This window comes from Chiloscyllium plagiosum, chromosome 2, assembly GCF_004010195.1.
Source record: "Chiloscyllium plagiosum isolate BGI_BamShark_2017 chromosome 2, ASM401019v2, whole genome shotgun sequence".
Classification (NCBI taxonomy): domain Eukaryota; kingdom Metazoa; phylum Chordata; class Chondrichthyes; order Orectolobiformes; family Hemiscylliidae; genus Chiloscyllium; species Chiloscyllium plagiosum.
In genome coordinates this window covers 4,844,189-4,851,699 of record NC_057711.1, presented here as the reverse complement: position 1 = coordinate 4,851,699, position 7,511 = coordinate 4,844,189, and the positions used below count along the sequence as shown (strand labels likewise).

The 7,511-nt window shown below is 44.6% G+C and overlaps 1 protein-coding gene across 4 annotated transcripts in view; it reads left to right on the top strand.

Moving 5' to 3' along the window:
* The window catches only part of LOC122556529 (growth hormone receptor-like), a 209,908-nt gene that overhangs the window by 182,107 nt on the left and 20,290 nt on the right, over positions 1-7,511 (top strand). For all 4 annotated transcript variants that reach the window (XM_043703291.1, XM_043703317.1, XM_043703300.1 and 1 more), the window contains one exon: positions 3,166-3,256. In XM_043703291.1, the coding sequence (XP_043559226.1) occupies positions 3,166-3,256 (91 nt within the window). The remainder of the gene's footprint in view (positions 1-3,165; positions 3,257-7,511) is intronic.

Genomic DNA, 7,511 nt, shown 5'->3' with positions numbered 1-7,511 from the left:
CCTTTCACCCTGACAGGAATATATTTTCTCTGGATTCTTGTTATCTCATTTCTGAAGGCTTCCCATTTTCCAGCCATCCCTTTACCTGCGAACATCTGCCTCCAAACATCTTTTGAAAGTTCTTGCCTAATACCGTCAAAATTGGCCTTTCTCCAATGTGGAACTTCAACTTTTAGATTTGGTCTATCCTTTTCCATCACTATTTTAAAACGAATAGAATTATGGTCGCTGGCCCCAAAGTGCTCCCCCACTGACACCTCAGTCACCTGCCCTGCCTTATTTCCCAACAGTGGGTCAAGTTTTGCACCTTCTCTGGTAGGTACATCCAGATACTGAATCAGAAAATTGTCTTGTACACACTTAACAAAATCCTCTCCATCTAAACCTTTAACAATTCAAAACTCTCTTACTTCTAAAATATTGTCAAGTGCTGAGCTTCCTTCCCATTTTAAACAAATTAAAGTGAGTTGGTCCATCATTAACTGACTGGCAACAAGGAACACAGTGGGTTGTCCGATACTCAAAGGGACTGGGAGCACATCATGGAGCAGACTGAACTGGACCTGAGCTGAGATGAAAGCTCAGAGGTTGCCAGTGGGAAAGAGATAACAACTTGGGTTGAGTTGCCCTGGTGTAGATCTACTCAGTCTGCCAGATAGTGTTTGGTATAAAATTCAACCGACTTCTCCTGTTAATCCAGACCCAGGTAATGTTGCAGGAACCTGGGTTCAAATCCTGCCATAGTAGATAGTGAAATTTGAATTCATGAAAAACAAAACTGGGATTATGAGTCTAATGATGAACTTGAAACCATTGCCAATTGTTGAAAAACCCTTCTGGTTCTCTAATGTCCTGTAGCAAGGAAACTGCCATTCTTACCTGGTTTGGCCCACATGTGACTCCAGATCCACAGGAATGTGGGTGACTCTTAATTGCCCTCTGGGGAGGCAAGAGTGGATATTTGCAATTAAGTTCTCTGACCCTTAAATGTTGGGTTAAGATTCCTGGGAGGTCCTTTTGTATGTATTTGCATCTCATACCTGCTCATTAAAAAGCCAGCTTGCCAGAATTAAGTTCTGCTTCTCAACAGAGTTCATGTGTGAGGAGTACATGCATTCTAATTTCTAATTATGCATGAGATGTGCAACAAGTGTGTATGCTGCTTTGCCCTCTTTGAGGAGAATGTGATTATGCCAGGCCATGATTGAGATCAAGGACTGGTAAATCTACATTGCATGGGTCACAAAGGATGACCAAGGGAAGGAAGATGGATTGTAAGAGGCACAGATCAAGAAGGCTGTCCAGGGTGGAAGTCTGTCTGCGATAGGGAACAGGTTGACCCCTGAGGAAAGATGGCAGTGCCAGAATGTTTCACTGCAATGCTCACTCCAGATGCCCAAGTGATTCACCTGGTTTGCAGGGAGATGGTGTCTGTCTGGGCACCCCTTAAATAATGCCCCAAGACATTCAACCCTTGGAAGTGATGACAAGAGTGTAAGCTTCCCGCCCGCCTGTCACAAGCTGTGCATGTTCCTCTTGCATGCAAATGTATAGACAATAGACAATAGGTGCAGGAGTAGGCCATTCAGCCCTTTGAGCCTGCACCGCCATTCAATATAATCATGGCTGATCATTCCTAATCAGTATCCTGTTCCTGCCTTATCTCCATAACCCTTGATTCCACTATCTTTGAGAGCTCTATCCAACTCTTTCTTAATGAATCCAGAGAGTGGGCCTCCACTGCCCTCTGAGCTGAGAACTGTGTAATGGAGTGAGATAAACCAATCCCATCCAAAGTGAAGTGGCATTCAATGTCTTGCCAGACTCTAAACTTAGACTGCATGTCAGAAAGTTCTGCCTACTGTCTCTGCCAGTTCTCTCCAACAGCTATCTGTTTAACCCCAGCCCTCTGCTTGTTTTTCTTCAAATAATTATCAAATTGCCCTTTAATAGATATTATTGAGTTCGCTGCACCTTTTGGTTCTAGCTGTAGGCTTTAGTGATGCTGATAAATGAGCATTTCTATCCAGTATAAATCCCAGTTTTTATAAAACCATCAGGAACATCACCACAGGAGATTGATAGTTTGGTAAATAAGATGCTGCTTGAAAAAATGTCCCTATGTTTTGTATATAATCCTTTTCATATAGAGTAATAGCAATCTACAGCAAATGGAAAGGCCTTTTGGCCCATCATGTCTGTAGACAAAAACAACCACCTAACTATTCTAATCCCATTTTTCCATAGTTAGCTCATAGCCTTGTATGTCTTGGCATCACAAGTGCACATCTAAATACTTCTAAAATATTCTGAGGATTTCTGCCTCGACCATTTTTACAGGCAGTGAGTTCCAAATTCCCACCAGTCTCTGGGTGATAAAAAGGTTTCCCTCTCATCTCCTTTCACCTCCAGTCCCTTACCTTAAATCTATGCCCCCTAGTCATTGATCCTTAAATCAATGTGAAAAGTTTCTTCCTATCTACCTTATCTATGCCCCTTATAATTTCATACATCTCAATCATGTTCTCTCTCATGCTCTAAGGAAAACAATCCCAGATCTGTCCAGTCTCTGTTGATAATTAAAACTCTCCAGCCTAGGCACATCCTGGTAAATATCCCGTACACCCTCTCCAGTACAATCACATCCCTCCTATAATCTGCATTCCGGAACTGAACACATTACTTTAGCTGTGGCTTCACCAATAAAGCAATGAATGTTGACGTGGCTACTTTCACTCATCAACTTAATTAAAAGGCTACTTTTGAAGCAAGGCATTACAGAGATTTGAACTCAATACTGCCTGTTTACAAAGTAGATGCTTTAAACCACTAAGCCACATTACCATCCCTTACATTAAGCCCTTGTCTCCAGTTGAGAATAAAATAAGAGAGATGGACTAGAAGAAACCAAACCATGGTCTCCCCAACCACATCCCTAGTCCAAAAATTTCTATAAAAGAGAATTCTGTGTCCTATGGGTGGGATAGCTTAAATTCAAATTCCACCATCTGACATTGCAGGATTTTAACCCAGGTCCCCAGAATTTAGCTGAATTTCTAGATTAATAGCTTAGCGATAATACCACGAGGGCATCACCTCTCCCACATACAGATAAATCACCACATTACTTTCTAATGTTGGATTTCTGTTTGTTTTGTCTTACAGAGTCAGGAATCTTGTTCAGGCTAATCCTGGTCTTTGTTTTCCTGGGCACAGCCTTGATGATGCTATTAATCCTATTTACTAAGAGCCAACGGTAGGTGTGATGTAAGAGTGACAGATGATACGCAATAATCAGAAATTCGTGTTCAATCTTTTCATTTAAACAATCTAGCAGGAACAAAAGTGCTCTTTGACTCATCAAATGTGCTGACTCTGTCGTGGAGGTGCCAGTGTTGGACTGGGGTGGACAATTAAAAAAAAAACACCAGAATACAGTCCAATAGGTTTATTTGGAAGTGCAAGCTTTTGGAGCGCTGCTCCTTTGTCAGGTAGCTAGTGGGGCAGGATCATAGCACCCAGAACTTAAAGTAAAAGAGCAAAGTATCATACAACTGATGCAAAATATTGAACAAACCTAGATTGCTGTGAAGTTCTTAATCACTTAGAATTGGGATGCAAGTTTCAATTGATTAAATGTAAATCCCAGAACTTCTTTCAAATCACACACCTGAGATAACTAAAGGCTTTATATATAAAAAAAAGTGACATGTCAGCTCAAGACAATGCATTGAAGGTGTGAAGTTAGAGTCTGTCTGTATTCCAACCTTGAATCAGACTGGTTCTATTTCCAAAGTAGGAATTTATAAAATGTCACATGGACTGACTGCCTACAGACTGTATGCTTTTTGAACAAAATAGAATGTATATGCAAATGCAAATTCACCCCACAGGCCTATATGTGTGTGCATGCGTGAGGGAGGGAGAGGATGTGTGTGTGTTTGCATGAGTTTGATAGAGTGTGTGTGCGAGTGTGACTGACAATATGCCTGTGACAGGGTGTGCGTGTGAGTGTAGGTGTATGCATGTCTGAGAGACAGCATGTGCATGAGACAGGGTCTGTGTGAGCGTGATCACTCACACGTGATACACACAAATCCTCCCACTTCCTCCAGACCCTCAATAATTTCTCCCTTGAATCTCCCACTTCCTCCAGATGAAAAGGGTAGCCATTGGCCCCAGCCTCTTTGTCGGTTACGTGGAACAGTCCGTCTTCCATAATTACACCAACACCACTCCCCATCTTGTACTCCGCTACCATTGATTATTGCATTGGCGCCACCTTGTGCTCCCATGTGGAGGCTGAAAAGTTCATCAACACATTCCACCCTGACCTTAAATACACCTGGACCATCTCAGACACCTCCCTCCCCTTGCTGGACCGCACCATCTCCATCAACGGTGACCGACTCTACACTGACATCTTCTACAAACCCACTGACTCCCACAGTTACCTGACTACACCTTCTCCCACCCTGCCTCCTGTAAAAATGCTATCCCTTATTCCCAATTTCTCCGCCTCCGCCACATCTGCTCCTGGGAGGACCAGTTCCACCACAGAACAAACCAGATGGCCTCCTCCTTTAAAGAATGGACTTTCCCACTCCCATGTGATTGATAATGCCATCCAGCACATCTCATCCACATCCTGCACCTTTGCTCTCAGACCCCACGCCTCCAACCGCAACAAGAATAGAATCTCTCTGGTCTTTGCCTTCCATCCAACAACCTCCGCCTAGATTGCATCATCCTCTGCCATTTCCACCACCTACAAACGGACCTCACTACCAGAGATATATTTCCCTCCCCACCCTTATCCGCTTTTCGTAAAGACCATTCCCTCTGTGACTCACTCATCAGAGGTCCATACCCCCCCACCAACCAACCCTCCCCTCCCGGCACCTTTCCCTGGCACCGCAGGAATTGCAAACCTTGCGCCCAAACCACCACCTCCCCCCCACCTCTGTCCAAGACCCCAAAGGAGACTTCCACATCCATCAGAGTTTAACCAGCACTTTCACACATGTCATTTAGTGTATCTGTTGCTCCTGATACAGTCTCCTCTGCATTGAGGAGACAGAATGCCTACTCGCAGAGTGCTTCAGAGAACATCTCCGGGACACCCACACCAACTAACCCCACCGCCCTGTGGCTGAACACTTCAAGTCCCCCTCCCACTCTGCCAAGGACATGAAGTTCCTGGGCCTCCTCCATCGCCACTCCATAACCAATTGACGCCTGAAAGAAGAACGCCTCATCTTGCGCCTCGGGACCCTCCAAACCCATGGCATCAATGTGGATTTCACCAGTTTCCTCATTTTCCCTCCCCCACCTTATCCCAGATACAACCTTCCAGCTCAGCACCGCCTTCATGACCTGTCCTATCTGTCCATCTTTCTTCCCACCTATCTGCTCCAACCTCCCCTCTGACATATCACCATTACCCACACCTCCATCCACCTATCATACTCTCAGCTACCTTCCCCCCCCAGCCCCACCCCCACCCATTTATCTCACCACCCCCTCGGCTCACAACCTCAGTCCTGATGAAGGACTTTTGCCCAAAACTTCAATTCTCCTCCTTGGATACTGCCTGACCTACTGTGCTTTTAAAGCACCACACGCTCGACTCTAATCTTCAGCATCTGCAGTCCTCACTTTAGCCTAGCAGGAAGTATAGACTGAGACAATGCAATGGAGGCTGGTTTTCGTGATGGACTGGACTGTGCCACAACTCACTGTAATTTCTTTTGGCCTTAGGCAGAGCAGTTGCCATACCAAGCTGTGATGCATCCAGATAGGATACTTTCAGTGTTGCATCTATAAAAATCAGTAAGAGTCATACAGTCATAGAGATGTACAGTATGGAAACAGACCTTTCGGTCCAACCCGTCCATGCCCACCAGATATCCCAACCCAATCTACTCCCACCTGCCAATACCCGGCCCATAGCCCTCCAATCCCTTCCTATTCATATATCCATCCAAATGCCTCTTAAATGCTGCAATTGTACCAGCCTCCACCACATCCACTGGCAACTCATTCCATACACGTACTACCCTCTGCATGAAAAAGTTGCCCCTTAGGTCTCTTTTATATCTTTCCCTTCTCACCCTAAACCTATATCCTCTGTTTCTGGACTCCCCGACCCCAGGGAAAAGACGTTGTCTATTTATCCTATCTATGCCCCTCATAATTTTGTAAACCTCTATAAGGTCACCCCTCAGCCTCCGACGCTCCAGGGAAAACAGCCCCAGCCTGTTCAGCCTCTCCCTGTAGCTCAGATCCTCCAACCCTGGCAACATCCTTGTAAACCTTTTCTGAACCCTTTCAAGTTTCACAACATCTTTCCAATAGGAAGACCAGAATTGCACGCAATATTCCAACAGTGGCCTAACCAATGTCATGTACAGCTGCAACATGACCTCCCAACTCCTGTGCATGCCACAGTTACAAAGAGTGTACAGAAACAGAGGGACCTAGGAGTTAACATAGTTGGGCAGATAGTAATGTCATGGGTTAGTAATCTAGAAGCCCAAGTTAATATATTGATGTACAAGGTTCAGCATGGTAGACTATTTAGTAAAGTTAGATCACATGGGAATCAAGGCGAGTTTATCAATTGAATACAAAATTGGCTTGATGACAGGAGACAGAGTTTGTGGAAGAGGGTTGTATTTCAGACTGGAGTACTTGTTGGCCCGTGGTGTTCTGCAGTGTTATTTATATAAAGTATTTGGATGAGAATTTAGGAGGCATGGTTTGCGGATAACACCAACATTTGTGTTATAGAGAACAGTGAAGAAGGTTACTAAGATTATAAAGTGATCTTGATCCACTGGGCCAAGGAATGGCAGATAGAGTTTAATTTGGATAATTGTGAGATGTGGCTTTTGGTAAGATGAACAAGGACAGGACTCATACAGTTAACTGGATGTAGGTTTGCTTGCTGAGCTGGAAGATTCATTTTCAGACATTTCGTCACCATGCTAAGTAATATAATCAGTGAGCCTCCAGATGAAGCACTAGTGGCACGGCCCACTTTCTATTTATGTGTTTAGGTTTCCTTGGGTTGGTGATGCCATTTCTTGTGGTAATATCATTTACTGTTCTTTTTCACAGAGGCTAGTAAATGGGATCCAAGTCAATGTGTTTGTTGATAGAGTTCCGGTTAGAATGTCATGCTTCTCGAAATTCCTATGTGTGTCTCTGTTTGGCTTGTCCTAGGATGGAGAAAGTGAGGTCTGCAGATGCTGGAGATCAGAGCTGAAAATATGTTGCTGGAAAAGCGCAGCAGGTCAGGCAGCATCCAAGGACAGGAGAATCGACGTTTCGGGCATAAGCCCTTCTTCAGGAATGAGGAAAGTTTGTCCAGCAGGCTAAGATAAAAGGTAGGGAGGAGGGACTTGGGGGAGGGGCATCGGAAATGCGATAGGTGGAAAGAGGTCAAAGTGAGGGTGATAGGTCAGACTGGGGTGGGGGCGGAGAGGTCAGGAAGAAGATTGCAGGTT